At 41.6% G+C, this 19,778-nt stretch overlaps 1 protein-coding gene across 2 annotated transcripts in view; it reads right to left on the bottom strand.

Moving 5' to 3' along the window:
* The window catches only part of SEMA6B (semaphorin 6B), a 1,264,941-nt gene that overhangs the window by 700,863 nt on the left and 544,300 nt on the right, over positions 1-19,778 (bottom strand). For both annotated transcript variants that reach the window (XM_044053908.1, XM_044053909.1), the window contains exon 3: positions 688-824. In XM_044053908.1, the coding sequence (XP_043909843.1) occupies positions 688-787 (100 nt within the window). In that variant the 5' untranslated portion in view covers positions 788-824. The remainder of the gene's footprint in view (positions 1-687; positions 825-19,778) is intronic.

Here is a 19,778-nt window from a genome sequence, read left to right as displayed (position 1 = left end):
AGTGGAAGTCTTACTTCTCAAAAGAGTTCTGCCAAGAAATGGCAGCTACACTTTCTACTGTTTTTTTTCTGAGCATGTTAGACAGCCTAGTATTCTAGAGGTAAGGTTTCAACTGACTAGTGGACAAGCTGTACGTAAACACCTGGGTCACTGTAATAATATTTTTAGGCAAATATTTGATGGAATCACCTGTGCCCATAATGTTTGCTGTGTATGTCAGTGTGTGTGCACAAAGCAGGATATCATCACACTTGTAACAACACCAGAAAACCACATGCCCAGTATAAAACATGCTATTCAAAGCTGAACATTTGTTGCCTTAGATTCTGCTTCTTCATTTAGTTTGACATCAGCATACAACACATAAACCTCCTAAACTTTAGTATTTGACAGTTACTAATATAAAAAATAGATTCAGGACTCCAGTGTAAATGGAATCTTCCCTTTCTCAGAAGATCACAGGAAACTAAAGGTCATATTAAAGCACATCAGAATGGCAAATATCATGAACATTCCTTTTGGATGGGGTTCTAGCAAATGTTATTAAAGGCATCATCATCATTAAAAGCCACAGCGATGTAAACAAAGATGGAAACAGTACACTCGCCATATTGCTCATGACATCAGGCTTTAATGTCCCTGCATTTTTTCACTAAGATTGTAGTTTATCATAGAAGTTTTACCCACCTTCTGCTGGAGCTACACTGAGAGGGCTGGATTCCTCTGGGAATGCTGCTTTGTAGCACCGCGGGATGACAGTCAGCAAAAGAAGAACACTGACGATCATGGCAGGATGAAGGTAATATCGGACTGTTCAGAATCAGCTGCAAGGCAAACACAGGTAATTAGAAAAAAATAGAATGTCTTTGTCAACCTACATGTTACTTAGACAGGACAGACAAGCAAAAGAGCTCCTTTCACATCTTACAGATTTGAGCATGACAGATAGGAGCACATACCATAATAACAAACAAAGACTCATTACTATTAGCTCAGCCTATTTACTCTACCAATTCGACAGATAACTAACAACTGGATAAGATGATGGTCCTACTTCCACTAGCTATGTGTTATTGTCACTTATTAAACCATTCAACAATTTCTGGTTGATCATTGGACCATTTTTTCACTGGCAAGTGAACGTAAAAAAAAAATACAGATCCTAAATGAAATGTGTCTTTGCGTTTGGTAAGGGGTCAAACCCTTCCGCATACTACATGCTGGGAGAACCCCCCCATACTTAATATAAGACCTTCCAAGGTCACATAACCTCAGGGAAAGACGGCATATTTTAACAAAATTGTCTAACGATAAAACAAGAATTAGTGAATTAGTGAAGTAACAGACTAAGCTTGTTTTCACTGTCTCTAGCTATTGTCCTTTGCATTTTCAAACTGTCTAAGCTTACCAGATCTCCAGCAAAGCTGTTGCATTCACTGACTATTCTTTCTGCTCTGTAATAAGTCTTCCTTACATCTTTCCTGAGCCATTCACACTGTGTTTGCAGACTGAGTCGACTTGTCCTCTTTTATGTCTGTTACAAAGAGCCCCCTCAGGACTCTGGAATCTGATGAGGTGCTAAACATTTCCCCTCTAGTTTTTCCTTTTTTTGTCTATACATGTGATGCTGTGTTAGCATCTCCTTGGTTGCCTCTTTTGAACTGTATGTTACTCTAACATCATCATTATGGAAAAATGAGGTCTCCAAAACCACAATGAATCCTAAAATCTATCTGTTTAAATGAGTAATGATATTTTGTTTCCTACTGTTAATGTTTCTTCTCTTATATCTCAGTATTTCACTTCAGTTTGTTCTCACACTGCTTAGTTGCCATCTAAGCAGCTGATATGACCAGTCCAGCATCTGTTACAACTTCTGCTTCCATCCAACTATGATTATTTCATTTCAGTTATGCGCTCCTTTAACTGAATTTTGATCCCCAGATAAATATATATGCTGCATTCATATGCAATAAATTTAAGCTGCAGTCTTTTGCTCCATTTCTGCAACTCTGCTAAGTATTTTTAGATTCATTCTATACTGTGTTATGTAGCAACCTTTTTGCATAAGCTTCCATCATCATTAAAATGCAGACTTTTCCTCTGAGACCTTCTACAGTGTCAGTTATAGACAGTGAAAAGAACTGCACTAATACTGTCCTCTGACGCATTCCACTGGTAGCCATCATTATATTGAGTTGACTCCGTTGACTCTTACCCTGTGAATTAGTGCGGCCAGTTTTTGATCCACACTACTACTAGGAGATTCTCTCCAAGTCTATCTGATCTGTTCACTACTTCTATATAGTGAGCTACATGGAATGTCTTGTTAATTCCAAGCAGGCTACCTCCATAGTCCCATTCAGATGCAGTATCCTGGTTAAGCAATTAAATAATTCTACAGTATCTACATATGTGATCTTACTGCTATAAATCCATTCTGCCTTATTTTCTGGATGCTCATATTCTTTCCCTCAATGACTGAATGAATTTCAGCACATCTGAGGTCAATCAGTTTTGGATGCACACATTCTTTAGAGTTTTAAGGCTACTGCAAGCGGAAACATATCTGAAAGCCATGGATAGTTTGGTGTCCCTGTTTCCTGTTCTGTAGAAAAGGGAGCAGGGTTTCAGTACCTGTGTAATACTACTTATTTCCTGTTCTTAGCAATTGACAAAGTCTTGACTAAATGTAATTTCATTTCATAACTTCTGTTACAATATGGATATCCCAGTTTAAAGTAATAAGCATACATTTTCACATCAAAAACAAATGCAGTGACATGCATTTAATGCATCAGTATTATTTCTTAAAAGTAAATATGGCAATTTTATGCCTAATAGTTTTTAAAGATAAACTGTTACACTGATCTCAGATTGTGAATCAGTACTCATCAACATTCTGGGCAGAAGTCGTGCTTCTGATTTAAACTAATAGGGACTTGCACCTGGAACTCAGGACATGTTCTTATGTTTAGCTGTCCATTTTGAGAGAGAATTTAGCTGTTACTGCGGTTTGTGAAGGACGACTAACACTACTGCTTATTATATGCAAAGAAAGTACAGTTGAGTACACCTACCATAAATGTAGATATTCGAGTGTATTCACTGTTGCAGTCATTACATTAGGGTAATCTGCTGGCAGGTTGCCCTCAGTCGGCCTGAATTCCAAAGTCTTGGGTCATGCATCGGTTGCTGTCTCCTCTTCCATGACGTCAGGTCGTCAGGGGTATAAAACATGCAGCCAATGCCATTTTCTTTAGTTTTTCTTGCCCCCGATGTCAGGTGCCCCCAAAAAGGTAGCAAAAAAAAAAAAAAAAAAATATATATATATATATATATATATATATATATCTACATACATGCATCAATATAAAGTTTTCCTTCATCTACAAGCAAATACACCACATAGGTTGTAGAAGATAGAGAAGGAAAGATAAACTCCAGAATGACAGGGGGATGGCGGGAGGGTAACCTGGACTGCAACAGTGAATACACTCGAACATCTACATTTACGGTAAGTGTACACAACTGTACTATGTTCTTCGTGTTTCACTGTTGCAGTCATTACATTTGGGTAGAATCCCAAAGCTATGGTTGGGAGATAAACAGCATTAGGAGCGGCTATAAGGCCCTGCAGAACTGCAGTGGCAAAGCCTGCCCTGGATTTAGAGTAGAGAGGCAAATGATAATGCTTTGTAAAGGTGTGAACAGAACTCCAAGTAGCAGCCTCTAGAATGTCTTTGGTTGGTACTCCCTTAAGAAAGGCTGCTGAAGTAGCTGCAGCTCTGGTGGAATGAGGCCTAATGCCCTTGGGCACAGGTTTACCATGGTGTGAGTAGCAGAAATGGATGCAGTGGCTTATCCACTTTGAAATTGTCTGCTTTGCAATAGCCTTGCTTTCTGATCCTGCAGCATATGTCACTAGTAATTGCTCAGTTTTTCTTAGAGCTTTAGTCCTGCTCAAGTAGAATGCTAGCTGTCTGTGTACGTCCAAGGAATGCAGAATTCTTTCACCCTTGTTCTGCGGATTTGGATAAAAGGTTGGCAAGTGAATTGTTTGGTTAAGAGCCACACTGGAAACCACCTTAGGCATAAAAGTTGGATTTGTCCCCAGAGACACCCTGTCTGGGTAAAATATGATAAAAGGCTCTACAGCCATGAGGGCCTGTAGCTCTGAAACTCTTCTTGCTGAAGTAATTGCTAGCAGCAGAGCCGTCTTCCATGATGAGAACTTTATATCAGTGGTAGCGGCTGGTTCGAATGGAGGCAGGGTGAGCTTTTCCAACACATAACTGAGGTCCCATGCAGGTAATGGTAATCTTCTAGGAGGCCTTAGGTTTTTGGCTCCTCTAAGATACTGTTTTAGTAAAGGACGAGAAAAGATTGGTGGCTCTGTATTGTAATGAGCCGAAATGGCAGAGGCATGGATTTTGATTAATGAGAAAGATAGGCCTTTGTCAAGCATCTCAGTTAAGTCTGAGGAATATTTGGTTCTGCTGTATCAGTTCCTTGTGCTTGATTCCAAGCACAGAATCTCTTCCATTTGTCAGCATAAGATTTTCGAGTACTAGACCTTCTGGCTTACAAAATGACATCCATCACAGCTTTACTGAGAGGTGTTGTTTGTATAACTACATGATTAGCCATGTTGCCAGAGTCTGTAGTTGATTGTGCAGGATCTGATTGTTTTGCTGGGACAGTAGTTGTGGTCTTTGAGGCAAGGTCCAAGCTGGGTATTGAGACTCAAGTTCCTTAGGATTGGGTACCAGTATTGGTGGGGCCAGTCCGGGGCAATTAATATCATCTTTGGCTTCTCTTGTCTGACTTTTAGGAGGACCTTGGGGAGAACAGGCAGAGGAGGAAAGGCGTAAACTGATAGGTTTTTCCAACTGAAGGATAGGGCATCCACTTTCCATGCTTGTCTGTGATAAGTCCTTGTGCAGAATCTTTTCAATTGATAATTTTGAGGGGAGGCAAATAGATCTATGTCTGGGCTCCCCCATTTCTCTGTAATCATGCTGAAAACTTGTGGATTTAGTTTCCACTCATGAGGATCCAAGATTTCTGCTTAAATCATCTGCCAGAGTGTTTTGTTTTCCAGGCAGGAATTGAGCTTGAAGATGTATTTGGTAGGTCAAAGCTGTGTCCCACAGTGCCATGGTTAATCTGCAAAGAGGGTATGATTGTGTGCCCCTTTGCTTCTTTATATACCACATAACTGTGGTGTTGTCCGTCTTTATCAGTAGTTGTCCTAGATGTAGCAAGTCCTTGAAGGCTTTTAGGGCATTTTGAACAGCTAGCATCTCTTTCTGGTTGATATGTAGATACATTTGTTTTGGTGTTCATATGCCCTGAATGCATCTTCCCCCCAGGCATAATCTGATGCGTCTGTTGTTAAGGTTTGGCTGACAGGGGGTAGAGTGAATGGCCGTCCCATGTTTTGGTGACATGCCTTTGCCCACCATAGAAATTCCTGTTGCAGGCAGGGAATGAGAGGAATCATTGTTTCCAGACTGTGAGAATGTTGACTCCATAAACTGTTTAGGTACCATTGAAGTTTCCTCATATGAAGTCTTGCATATGGAATCAGTAGGATGCAGGATGCCATGAAGCCCAGAGCCTGTAGAATTTGTCTTGCAGAAGACCGGGTTTCTGTTGCCATCAGTTTGAAGTAAGTAGTCAGTTGCCTTTGCTTGTCTGGCATGAGGTAAGCCCTCTGGGCAGTTGTATTCAAGCTTGCACCCAGGAATGTTATCTTTTGAGAGGGTACCAGTTGTGATTTCTTTTAGTTTATTGTGTACCCTAGGCATGTTAGAAGCCTTTTCACAAATGCCAGGTGTCGAAGAAGAGTGTCCTTGTTCTCTGCTTGAATGAGACAGTCATCCAAGTAAGGATATATTTGTATACTTCTTTGTCTGCAAAATGCAATTACTGGTGCCAGGCACTTTGTAAAGACCTTGGGCGCAGTAGATAAGCCAAAGGGCAGTGCAAAGAATTGGTAATGCATTAAGCCAGCCTTGAATCTGAGGTATCTTCTACACAATTGTCTTATTGGGACATGCAGGTATGCCTCTTTTAGGTCTAAAGTCACCAGTCAAGCATTCTTGCCCAGTACAGGCAGAAGCTGCTGCAAAGTCAGCATTTTGAATTTTGGAATGTCCAGGTATGTGTTCAAAATCGATAAATCCAGTATTGGCCACCAGGCCTTGTCCTTTCTGGGTAACAAGAACAGTCTTGAGTAAAAACCTTGTTCTCTTTCCTGTTCTGGTATTATCTGAATGGCCCCCATATCCAAGAGGGACGTAACCTGTTTCTGTGCCTCTGCCCATTGACTTTTTTGGCAGATCTGGCCAACCATTTGCCATTGGCAGAGTGTGGAAATGGAATCTGTATCCCTGTGATACGATGTTTAGAACCCACTTGTCCTGGGTTATTAACTGCCAGTTTTGAGCAAAAAGTGCTAATTTTCCGCCTGTGCGTGCTGCCAAAAGATAAGTGCTTGGTGTAGGCAGAGGGAAGTCATTGGGATTGCTTTCTATAGGTTTGTGGTTTATCTCCTCCAGATTTGGAGGTGGAAGCGCCCCATTGCTTTGACCTGTATGAATCTTGGGCCTGGTATCTGGAACCCTTAGGGCATCTGGATTTGCCCCTTGGAGCTCTGTCTGACACAGGAAAGGACCAATTTTTTGTAGGCCAGTGTCTACTGAATCTTGGTGGCTGCGCTTGTAAGAAGTCTTTAACAGTTTGCATAGACTTAGCTTTGTCTTCCATTTTCTTTAAAACCTCTTCTGCCTTAATACCAAACAGAGAATCATGCTGAAAAGGAGCATCTAGCAATTTAGCTTTAACATGATCAGGCAAATTTTGTTACTTTAACCAGGCATGCCTCCTAATCACAGATCCAGTAACTGCGGCCCTGCAGGAGGCCTCTAAGGAATCAAAACCACATTGCAAAGTATGCTTTCCAACTTGTTCAGCTGCATGCAATAATTCCTGCAATTCTTTATTTTCTGTACTTTCTGAAATCAACATCATTTTCTGTTTCAGCAATCCCATAACATGTTGTTGGTACTTAAGCATATGTGTTTTTAGTTCCTGTTACTGATCCATTGCCTTATTAGGAAGGAGGGAAGTTTCTTTGCTTACCAGTGGGAGTGGGAAGCACTCCTTTTTGTCCGAATTGGTGAAGTTTCAGCCAGAAACTAGTAGTCTATTGGTCGTTTTGGGCCAATTCCTAGCTCCTTTCAGCCCCCTGCTATAAAACACGCTAAACACGTGTTTTCCAGCTTGTACCAACTCTGCACAGATCCTCGTGGTGGCCTGCAGAGTGATCCAAGCAGCAGAGAGCTAAAAGAGTGACTTTCTACCAGATATAAGTATTTTTTGTGGCTTTCCCACTGTTATTAAGCTAGCGACTGCATTTCGCCTGTTTACTGCTACTTTAAGTGATTTCTGCATTTTACACTGTTTATTGCACTTTAAGTTACTAATTGTTGCAAATTGTTTCTGTAGGCTACACACTAAAGTGCGCTAGCCGATTTACAGCATTTATAGCATTTACTGTCTGTTTTTCCTTATCTCTGTAATAAAACAAAAATCTCTTGTTTTCCCACTTTACTGAACTAGAGTAGTCCAGTTTCAGAGTCGCTGATCCCTGGGCTTTGTTTTAGTTCCTGTTACTGATCCATTGCCTTATTAGGAAGGAGGAAGTTTCTTTGCTTACAAGTGGGAGTGGAAAGCACTGATCGCCCTTTTTGTCCGATTTGTGGAAGTTTCAGCCAGAAACAAGTAGTCCATGGGTGGTTTGGGCCCAATTCCTAGCTCCCTTCAGCCCCTGCTATAAAACACGCTAAACTGTACTGCTGATCTAACCAGCATATCCTATAACTGAAAAGTTCATCTCTACTTGATTCCCAAGTAGACTATTCTCTATCTGTAAAGCCTAGCACTTACTCCTACAGTACTTGCACCTTGATAAAGCACTCTTATTATAGATAGTACCCACCAGCCCAAAACCCACTTCCCGGAGTCCTTTGAAAGTTCTTTATCTACTACTTCTAGTATGTCGAGGGATCAGTTGCTAGTGTCCTCTCCAGCTCAACTGGTGAACCTGGGAATATTGAGGCAATGTTACAATTGCCTCATGTACACAGACAATCCTCTCCTTCTCCCACAAAACACAAATACATGCGAGAGATGCAACTATACGGCCAAACTGGAGGCTGAGCTCTCTCAACATAGGACTGGCAAGACCAGACAGGAGGAGAAGGCAACCACACACAATACATACCCAGTCACACATGGTACCATCACAACTTCAAATCATACACATACTCACACAAAGACATACTCGAGGCTCTGGTCAAAATTTACCAAAACAGCAGAGGCCACCAAAGCAGACACCCAAACAACTACCACCTCACGACCCAACACATGCAACACATAGACCACACAGTCAGAGTGTCAAACAGTCACAGCCCTAAGGCCAAACAAAATTCCAGACACACTTGTCATTGGTGATTCCATAGTCAGGCACACTGGCGTCCCGCTCACCAGACTGAGTAAGGAGAAGGTCACAGTAAGCTGCCTGTCGGGCTAGAATCCGCCACATAACGCAAGCACTCAGGTCTCTCAACAGCAGGTACAAGTACGACTCAGTCATTGTCCACGCTGGTGTCAACGACCTGAGACGCACTCCTTGGACTACATGAAAAGGGACGTCGAGGAGCTCTCTGATTATGTAGCCCAGGCAGGTATGACCCTGACCTTGAGCAGTATCCTACCTTCACCTAGAATGATGCCACAATACAGTGATAAGATGATCAGCTTTAATAATTGGCTTAAATTCTGGTGTCATTCAAAGGGGATCAATGTCTGTCTGCCTGGGATGACATGCTGGACAAGCCACGCTGCTTCGCAAGGGATGGCTTGCACCTGTCACCCTGGGCTTCGGATATTGGCAAAGGCTCTTGCCACCCCCATAGTGCCTTTTTAGGCAAGGCTCAAATTCTAAACCTACCACCCTAGAACACCAAAAGGAAAAAAAACTAAGGGTAATGCTGCTCAATGCCAGAAGTCTCAATCTCAAGAAAAGGCTACAGTTGAGTACACCTACCATAAATGTAGATATTCAGTGTATTCACTGTTGCAGTCATTACATTAGGAAGTATCTCTGCTGGCAGGTTGCCCTCAATTAAACCTGAATTCAAAGTCTTGGGTCCTACATCGGTTGCTGTCTCCTCTTCCATGACGTTGGGTCGTCAGGGGTATAAAACATGCAGCCAATGCCATTTTCTTTCAGTTTTCTTGCCCCCATGTCAGGTGCCCCAAAGGTAGCAAAAAAAAAAAAAAAAAAAAAAAATATATATATATATATATATATATATATATATATATATATATATATATATATATCTACATACATGCATCAATATAAAGTTTTCCTTCATCTACAAGCAAATACACCACATGGGTTGTAGAAGATAGAGAAGGAAAGATAAGCAGCCAGAATGACAGGGGATGGCGGAGGGTAACCTGGACTGCAACAGTGAATACACTCGAACATCTACATTTACGGTAAGTGTACACAACTGTACTATGTTCTTCGTGTTTCACTGTTGCAGTCATTACATTTGGGTAGAATCCCAAAGTTATGGTTGGGAGATAAACAGCATTAGGAGCGGCTATAAGGCCCTGCAGAACTGCAGTGGCAAGCCTGCCCTGGATTTAGAGTAGAGAGGCAAATGATAATGCTTTGTAAAGGTGTGAACAGAACTCCAAGTAGCAGCCTCTAGAATGTCTTTGGTTGGTACTCCTTAAGAAAGGCTGCTGAAGTAGCTGCAGCTCTGGTGGAATGAGGCCTAATGCCCTTGGGCTGGGTTTACCATGGTGTGAGTAGCAGAAATGGATGCAGTGGCTTATCCACTTTGAAATTGTCTGCTTTGCAATAGCCCTTTTCTGATCCTGCAGCATATGTCACTAGTAATTGCTCAGTTTTTCTTAGAGCTTTAGTCCTGCTCAAGTAGAATGCTAGCTGTCTGTGTACGTCCAAGGAATGCAGAATTCTCTCACCCTTGTTTTGCGGATTTGGATAAAAGGTTGGCAAGTGAATTGTTTGGTTAAGAGCCACACTGAAACCACCTTAGGCATAAAAGTTGGATTTGTCCCAGAGACACCCTGTCTGGGTAAAATATGATAAAAGGCTCTACAGCCATGAGGGCCTGTAGCTCTGAAACTCTTCTTGCTGAAGTAATTGCTAGCAGCAGAGCCGTCTTCCATGATGAGAACTTTATATCAGTGGTAGCGGCTGGTTCGAATGGAGGCAGGTGAGCTTTTCCAACACATAACTGAGGTCCCATGCAGGTAATGGTAATCTTCTAGGAAGCCTTAGGTTTTTGGCTCCTCTAAGATACTGTTTTAGTAAAGGGCGAAAAAGATTGGTGGCTCTGTATTGTAATGAGCGAAATGGCAGAGGCATGGATTTTGATTAATGAGAAAGATAGGCCTTTGTCAAGCATCTCAGTTAAGTCTGAGGAATATTTGGTTCTGCTGTATCAGTTCCTTGTGCTTGATTCCCAAGCACAGAATCTCTTCCATTTGTCAGCATAAGATTTTCAGTACTAGACCTTCTGGCTTACAAAATGACATCCATCACAGCTTTACTGAGAGGTGTTGTTTGTATAACTACATGATTAGCCATGTTGCCAGAGTCTGTAGTTGATTGTGCAGGATCTGATTGTTTTGCTGGGACAGTAGTTGTGGTCTTTGAGGCAAGGTCCAAGCTGGGTATTGAGACTCAAGTTCCTTAGGATTGGGTACCAGTATTGGTGGGGCCAGTCCGGGGCAATTAATATCATCTTTGGCTTCTCTTGTCTGACTTTTAGGAGGACCTTGGGAAGAACAGGCAGAGGAGGAAAAGGCGTAAACTGATAGGTTTTTCCAACTGAAGGATAGGGCATCCACTTTCCATGCTTGTCTGTGATAAGTCCTTGTGCAGAATCTTTCAATTGATAATTTTGAGGGGAGGCAAATAGATCTATGTCTGGGCTCCCCATTTCTCTGTAATCATGCTGAAACTTGTGGATTTAGTTTCCACTCATGAGGATCCAAAGATTTCTGCTTAAATCATCTGCCAGAGTGTTTTGTTTTCCAGGCAGGAATTGAGCTTGAAGATGTATTTGCTAGGACAAAGCTGTGTACCACAGTGACATGGTTAATCTGCAAAGGGGTATGATTGTGTGCCCCTTGCTTCTTTATATACCACATAACTGTGGTGTTGTCCGTCTTTATCAGTAGTTGTCCTAGATGTAGCAAGTCCTTGAAGGCTTTTAGGGCATTTTGAACAGCTAGCATCTCTTTCTGGTTGATATGTAGATACATTTGTTTTGGTGTTCATATGCCCTGAATGCATCTTCCCCCCAGGCATAATCTGATGCGTCTGTTGTTAAGGTTTGGCTGACAGGGGGTAGAATGAATGGCCGTCCCATGTTTTGGTGACATGCCTTTGCCCACCATAGAAATTCCTGTTGCAGGCAGGGAATGAGAGGAATCATTGTTTCCAGACTGTGAGAATGTTGACTCCATAAACTGTTTAGGTACCATTGAAGTTTCCTCATATGAAGTCTTGCATATGGAATCAGTAGGATGCAGGATGCCATGAAGCCCAGAGCCTGTAGAATTTGTCTTGCAGAAGACCGGGTTTCTGTTGCCATCAGTTTGAAGTAAGTAGTCAGTTGCCTTTGCTTGTCTGGCATGAGGTAAGCCCTCTGGGCAGTTGTATTCAAGCTTGCACCCAGGAATGTTATCTTTTGAGAGGGTACCAGTTGTGATTTCTTTTAGTTTATTGTGTACCCTAGGCATGTTAAACCTTTTCACAAATGCCAGGTGTCGAAGAAGAGTGTCCTTGTTCTCTGCTTGAATGAGACAGTCATCCAAGTAAGGATATATTTGTATACTTCTTTGTCTGCAAAATGCAATTACTGGTGCCACGCACTTTGTAAAGACCTTGGGCAGTAGATAAGCCAAAGGGCAGTGCAAAGAATTGGTAATGCATTAAGCCAGCCTTGAATCTGAGGTATCTTCTACACGATTGTCTTATTGGGACATGCAGGTATGCCTCTTTTAGGTCTAAAGTCACCAGTCAAGCATTCTTGCCCAGTACAGGCAGAAGCTGCTGCAAAGTCAGCATTTTGAATTTTGGAATGTCCAGGTATGTGTTCAAAATCGATAAATCCAGTATTGGCCACCAGGCCTTGTCCTTTCTGGGTAACAAGAACAGTCTTGAGTAAAAACCTTGTTCTCTTTCCTGTTCTGGTATTATCTGAATGGCCCCATATCCAAGAGGGGCGTAACCTGTTTCTGTGCCTCTGCCCATTGACTTTTGGCAGATCTGGCCAACCATTTGCCATTGGCAGAGTGTGGAAATGGAATCTGTATCCCTGTGATACGATGTTTAGAACCCACTTGTCCTGGGTTATTAACTGCCAGTTTTGAGCAAAAAGTGCTAATTTTCCGCCTGTGCGTGCTGCCAAAAGATAAGTGCTTGGTGTAGGCAGAGGGAAGTCATTGGGATTGCTTTCTATAGGTTTGTGGTTTATCTCCTCCAGATTTGGAGGTGGAAGCGCCCCATTGCTTTGACCTGTATGAATCTTGCGCCTGGTATCTGGAACCCTTAGGGCATCTGGATTTGCCCCTTGGAGCTCTGTCTGACACAGGAAAGGACCAATTTTTTGTAGGCCAGTGTCTACTGAATCTTGGTGGCTGCGCTTGTAAGAAGTCTTTAACAGTTTGCATAGACTTAGCTTTGTCTTCCATTTTCTTTAAAACCTCTTCTGCCTTAATACCAAACAGAGAATCATGCTGAAAAGGTGCATCTAGCAATTTAGCTTTAACATGATCAGGCAAATTTTGTTCCTTTAACCAGGCATGCCTCCTAATCACAGATCCAGTAACTGCGGCCCTGCAGGAGGCCTCTAAGGAATCAAAACCACATTGCAAAGTATGCTTTCCAACTTGTTCAGCTGCATGCAATAATTCCTGCAATTCTTTATTTTCTGTACTTTCTGAAATCAACATCATTTTCTGTTTCAGCAATCCCATAACATGTTGTTGGTACTTAAGCATATGAAATTGACAGTTTAAGGCCTTGATTGCCAAGGGTGCAGATGAATATACCTTTTTTCCCCATCTGTCCAGTGCCCTTGAATCTCTGTCAGAGGGGGTAGGATTATTTGCTGTTGAGGCCTTAACTCCCTTTGGACCCTGTGAAATAGTTTCAGGACCAGCAGCAGGGTTTCTAAATAAAAAGTTATCTGAGTCAGGGACCCTGTAATATCTGTCAGGCTTACTGAGAGCCAGAGGTAAGGAGTCAGGGGTCAAGCTTGACTCCGAAAACACATCATCCACAATGTCTAAAACAGGGGCAATGGCTAAAGGCCTGTGATGAGGGAGAAGGAGGAAATCCCTGAGCCTCTTTTTTGATTCTGAAAAGTCTTGACTCTCCCAGTGAAAATGCTCCCTCAAAGTATGCAAGATTTCTCCAAATGAATAATCCTCAGGAGGAGATGCAGATGGAATAGACTCCTCAGCATCAGAATCCTCAAAGGAGGTATAAATAATTCCTGATCAGAAGAGGAATCAGAAGAAATAGAAACCTGATCTGAAGATTCATAATCAGTGTCTTGCTTAGGCCTCTTATCTGGAGGGGGATGGGTACTCCTGATCAAAGTAATGAGTTCTTCAGCTATTTTGATCACCTGTTTTTTAGGCATAGAGGCCTGTGCATGTGGCTCATGCATCATTTTTTTAGTTTTAGAAGTTGCTTTTGTCTTTGTTTTTGCAGCTTTTGTCGGTTTGATATACAAATGTTGAGGTCTGAATACACCCTCAGAAGCCGGTGCCTGCTCAGCGGCTCCAGACCCATCCGAGGGAGATACATCCGTCGGTCCAATACCTTGAGTATCTTGCGGCATGCCGGACTCCACATGGGTGTCGGTCAGGGTTGCCAGACGTCCCTATTTGGGCGGGACTGTCCCGAGATCAGCAGCCTGATCCCGAGTCCTGCCCTGCCGGTTTAAATCCCGGCCAGCCTCCGCTTTGTTTGTTTTTGATTATCCGTATACCTGGCATACGGGCCAATCAAAATTGCTAAACACGAGCTTCTTGTGTTCGCATTAAACACGAGAAGCTCCGTGTTTTGACCTGATGGCCTATATGCCGATATGAGTCAATCAAAAATCGCTAAACACGGAGCTACTTGTGTTGAATGTGGAACTGCAATGCATTAAACACGAGAAGCTCCGTGTTTAGTGCAGCACACCCCCAATGTTTGCTAGATATAACATAAATAATGTGAAGAAGAAACTATCCCAGTAAAAAGTCTAATTGGATGCGTTTAGGATCTGCAGAACAACTTACGAAGTGTGATGCCTGCAGTGAGAGAGTGAGTATAAAGACATAGAAGGAGCAACAGAGAATATATTACAGAAATGCAGACTGTGTAACAGATTAGCATTCAACGCAGGAGGTCAGGTAATTGAATTAGTATCTGCTCTAAAGGTAAACTTTGCTGTAAAGAATCATAGCCCTTTTGAAGTAACAGAAAAAAATATGTAAAATGAATTACAAAGTAAGACAGTCCGGTGAAAGGAAACCTGTGGAGAGAATCTTCTACTGAAATTTCTTTAGTAAGTACAACTACAAGGGAAGGTGAGCCTTGCAGCATATCCTGAAGTCAAAATAGAGGAAATACTACCAGTGTTTCAGTAAAAAGAAGTAAAATAATTTGTGCTGAAGAATAAGGACATATTCTCAAATGTGCCTGATAAAACCAGTTTAATTCTGTTGAACATAGAAACTTTATCTGGCAGGAAAGTAAAAATAAAACAATACTAAATACTGAATACTAAATACTGGAGTCCCAGCATCAAACAAGAATGAAGTATGAAAGATGCTTAACCCTGGGGTTATAGAAAAATATTATAAGGAATGGAACAGTCCCATTGTACTGGTTCTCAAGGAGAATATGGTATAGGCAAATGTTCACTGACTTCAGGCAGGCAGTTAAACAGCATATAAGCATATTTAAATTTGATTTATATCCTGTGTCCTGCAGAGCTACTGAGTGAGCTCAGTTCTTTAATCTTTAATGTGGAACTCTGTTCCGCATTAAAGACCCTTTTTTTTTGGTTTTCAATTGTCGAAGACCTTTTTTTTTTTTTTGGTCTTCACTTGACGTGAGAGACCTTCTTCTTCTTTTTTGTCCTACCTGGGGTGCTGGAAATCTGGCAACCCTGGTGTCGGTAGATGCGTGCGACTCGAAGGTAGCGGGTATCAGGGGCTGCGAAAGTGCCTCACTGAGTACCGGCGAACCAGTGACTGGCTTAGGAGAAGCTTCGTCATCGGTTTTGGATCTTAACTGCCTTTCTCTGTCCTTTTCTTTGTGTTTTTTATGTACTCTGGTAGTCAGATTGCTATCCAACGACATTTCTGGGTAGTTAAATCTGTTTCCAAAATACTTTGATGCAAAAAAATACCGATGCTTAATAGTGCATTGGTTAAATCTAGCACAAAGCTGACAGCCAAGCATGTTGTGATCAGGGCCTAGGCAAGGAATACAGTATAAATGGAAATCCTTATGAGGTATTTGCTTCCCACAAGTAATACAATTATTAACTTTTTCTGACATTAGTAAACAGCAAGAAAAAAAGTTTCCCCAACGGGGTACTTAGCTTTAGTGAAGACTTCGGTTCTGAAACTCAAACTCGAATATTTCAGTAGTCGGCCGACCAGCACTTGCGAAATGCTTCTGCTTCAGGCACCGCGCTGCAAGAAAGACTGAAGAAAATGGTGTTGGCTGCATGTTTTATACCCCTGATGACCTGACGTCATGGAAGAGGTGAAGCAACTGATGCAGGACCCAAGACTTTGGAATTCAGGCCGACTGAGGGCAACCTGCCAGCAGATTACCCTAATGTAATGACTGCAACAGTGAAACACGAAGAACATCAAACTAAAATTTACTGTTTGTAGCCTTGGAATGCTTTATGTTTTGTTTGCACTGCTGGTACGGCAGCTTATTTGAACACACAGTCTTAGGCATGAAGGAAACTTTGCATTTTATCTGATAGAAAGCCTTGTATGGAGTTAATGCAAGTTTTAGTCCTTGTTTTACATTGTTTTTAGACACATATTGTGAAAACAGAGCACAGATTCAGTCTGTAGCAATACAGAGTTTCTGTCTACTGTCTCTACTTGAAATGCATGTTAACTTGCCTGCTTGTTCGGTGGTTGATTGTAGTAGCCAGAAAGGTTCTCACAAAGGTTCTCATTCCTGTTCTGTTTTTATTTTAGGTAGACCCCCTAAATAACTAATAAACATAATCTCCTGCCTGAAGGAAGCTGTCCTGCAAACAGTCCACACAAAAACAACCTGGAGGCCATCTTATAATAGGCTAAGGTTATTATCTTACAAGTCTACTGTAACAATACATTGTATCCTGCTGACCTGGGTCTAAAGGCACCTTAGTCCTCCCCCTTAATAAGCTGGTACCCCTGCGTATAACTACTTTAATCGCCCTACATTCTATTACAGCTACAGTTACACCCTGTAAATTAAAGTCTTACCCTGCTCTCCTACACAGAACCCTGTTAATTTTTAATCTAAACCCACTACCTACAGACAACAAATACCCTGCTAGTTATCAAGGTATAGAATAAACGTTTTTGTTAAAAAGTTTAAAACACAGCTATAAAACTCTATTTAAAAGAAATAAAAACAAAAATATGGAGAATTAGGTTTCACTAAAAACCTACCCATACACACCTGAGTATATTCTCAGAGTCAGTGTTAGCCCCGCTGCGCTCGGGCTTGCTCCACTCCCTTCCCTGCCCCCTATTCCCACCCACCCCAGTACATCTGCATTTATTGGTAGTTAACCACATTGCTATTACAGCATCCTATCAGCTGTCAGCACTATATTCTACCAACCCTGTTTTAATTATCCTATTATCAGCTCCCACCTAATTATATTCTCTACACTCCACATTACTATCTACACTTTCAGCATCAGATCCTCTGCTGAACTGTCTAAGAAATCTTATAACTTTGCAACTATTTTCCTTCTCTAACAATGTTATATTACTCCTTACTACCCATTCTGTTAGTCACTTATGCACTTACCTTGTATGAAAACCAATTGCTTACTGGTTATAATTACCCAAAAGGCCAAACTATAACCCCAACAGTAAAACATCCCTCTTTCAGCCATCCTAATAACACTGGGCCCAACTCATCTACTTATTCTCTTTTTTAGCATACCAATCCCTGGCACCTTAGCTCTAGATCAAAGCAATATTATAGACTTCTAAACAAACTTTTGAAGATCATCACTAAGTACTGTCCTAGCCTTATACTCAGTTGTGACGTTCACCCCAACCCTGGACCTCTACTACTAATATAAACACCTCCACCACCTTTAACCTAAGCCATAAAACTACAAACAGTAGACTATCTAATAACAAAATACATGAACTGCATGCACTCCTGGCTGTCCACTCCCTTGACATTCTCTGTTTATCTGAGACCTGGTTAAAACCTCACACTACTGATAATGAAGTGTTACCACCTGGGTATAACATACACAGGCTGGATCATGCTTCTAGGAAGGGGGGGGGGAGCAATACTCTACAAATCTGAACTGAATGTAACCTTAGCTGTTAACCAACCACCTCAGAGTAGTAATTCAGAAATTCTTGCCACCAGACAACAGATTAGCAAGAGTAAATACATAAACATCATCTGTATGTACATTCCCCTGGGTAATAATATAGCCACACTCGAAGACACCCTACACTGGCTAGCATGTCACTACCCACAAGAAACCCTACTATTTGGAGACTTTAATATAGACTGGGGCACCTGTTCCTTAGAGTTCCCTACTACCCACATTAACCTGCATGCATTTTCACAACTCATATCTACCCCTACTAGGCTAGGTAAACCTAACCAAAAAGACAGCATACTTGACTGGGTACTTGTAAATAGTAACCCCTAACTGTGCAATGCTGGTATTGCCCCGTTGACCTAAGTGACCACCTTCTCACTTATATAGTTAAACAAAAATCCAATAATCTGCAAATACCCTTACTCAGAAAAGTCAGAAACAAAAACAACTTTGACCCTGCCAAATTCCAGCAGGAACTTAACTCCTGCAACTGGTCTATGTTATTACACCTCCCTTTGGATGAGGCAGTTGTATATTTTAGCAATAAATTTCTTGAAATCCTTAACTGGCATGCACCTACCTGCTTAAAGCGAACTAAAGCAAAAACTGCACCATGGCTTTCTAAAATGTCTCAACTAAATATTATCTACAGAAACAAACTTTGGGCTACATGGAGCTCTACTAAAGACCCCCATGATCATGTTAAATACCGACAAGCTAGGAATGAAATAAAAAAATCTATACTACAAGACGAAAAACAATACTACTGTAACTTACAAATAGTCAACCAGAACAACCCTCAGATGTTCTGGGCAGGTCTGAATAATCTGCTTCATCCTGGTAAAACCTCTACCTCTATCCCCACCACTACCACTGATAAATCCCCTGAGAATGTAGCAGACAGTTTTAATCATTTATTTACTGAGACAATTCAAGCCCTAGCTAGCCAACTACCTCCCTGCTCTCCCAGCCATGATAGAACCACCCATAAAAACTTACTCTCCTTCAGCTTTCAACCAGTGTCGACCTCATTTATTTACCTTAATCAAAAAATGAAAACCCACCACCCTCTCTACTGACCAACTCCCTGCCGAATACCTACAAAAATCAGCTAATGCTATTGCCTATCCAGTTTCAATACTAATTAATCAGGCCATAGCTGAGGCTAAAATTCCTACCATTTGGAAAACATCCTATGTAATCCCACTACATAAAGGAGGTTCCTCCATGGAATTCTCCAACTATAGACCAATAGCTATACTTTCTCCAGTTGCAAAGATCATGGAAAAATGTATACACAAACAACTCATGCACCACCTAACCCAACATCACCTCTTGGCAGATACCCAACATGGCTTCCATCCACATCATAGCACTACCTCCGCTCTGCTAGCATTTACCAATACCATCAATAAAAATCGTAACAACAACCAAATATCCTCAGTCCTCTTACTGGATCTGTCCAAGGCATTTGACATGGTGGATCACCATCTACTGATTCACACCCTGCAAACTTTCTGCCTAGCTTCTAAAGCCTTTCAATGGTTTAAATCCTACCTCAGTGAGAGGCAGCAGGCTGTTCTCTGGCAGAATAAGCTCTCTAACCTATTACCAAACACCCTTGGTGTCCCACAAGGTTCTATATTAGGACCCCTACTGTTTTCCATCTTCATTAATGACCTACATACTGTCATCCCAAGTGTCAGCTAAATCCAATACACTAATGACTCCAGCCTTATTTGTTCAGCTACATCTGCAGAATTGAGGTCTGCTACCCAGTCCACCTTTAATACCATTGAAAAATGGCTCTCTGAACGTCGATTGCTACTTAAATCCCAAAAAAGCTAAAATGCTGCTATTTTGCCCCACACAAAGGCCTGCTGTTTTTCATTTACCATAAATGCAAAAGATGGGACTATCATCTCCCCTGACCCCTCTACAAAGCTACTAGGTGTCATTATTGATAATAACCTAAAATTTGACCTACACATAAACCAATTGATCAAGACTGTCAGTAAGAAACTTGGGTCACTATATAGAATTAAAGCCTTC

This window comes from Protopterus annectens, chromosome 13.part0 (assembly GCF_019279795.1).
Source record: "Protopterus annectens isolate FY-2018-M chromosome 13.part0, PAN1.0, whole genome shotgun sequence".
Lineage (NCBI taxonomy): Eukaryota > Metazoa > Chordata > Ceratodontiformes > Protopteridae > Protopterus > Protopterus annectens.
The sequence above is the reverse complement of the archived record's forward strand: the minus strand, read 5'-3'. Positions and strand labels throughout refer to the sequence as shown.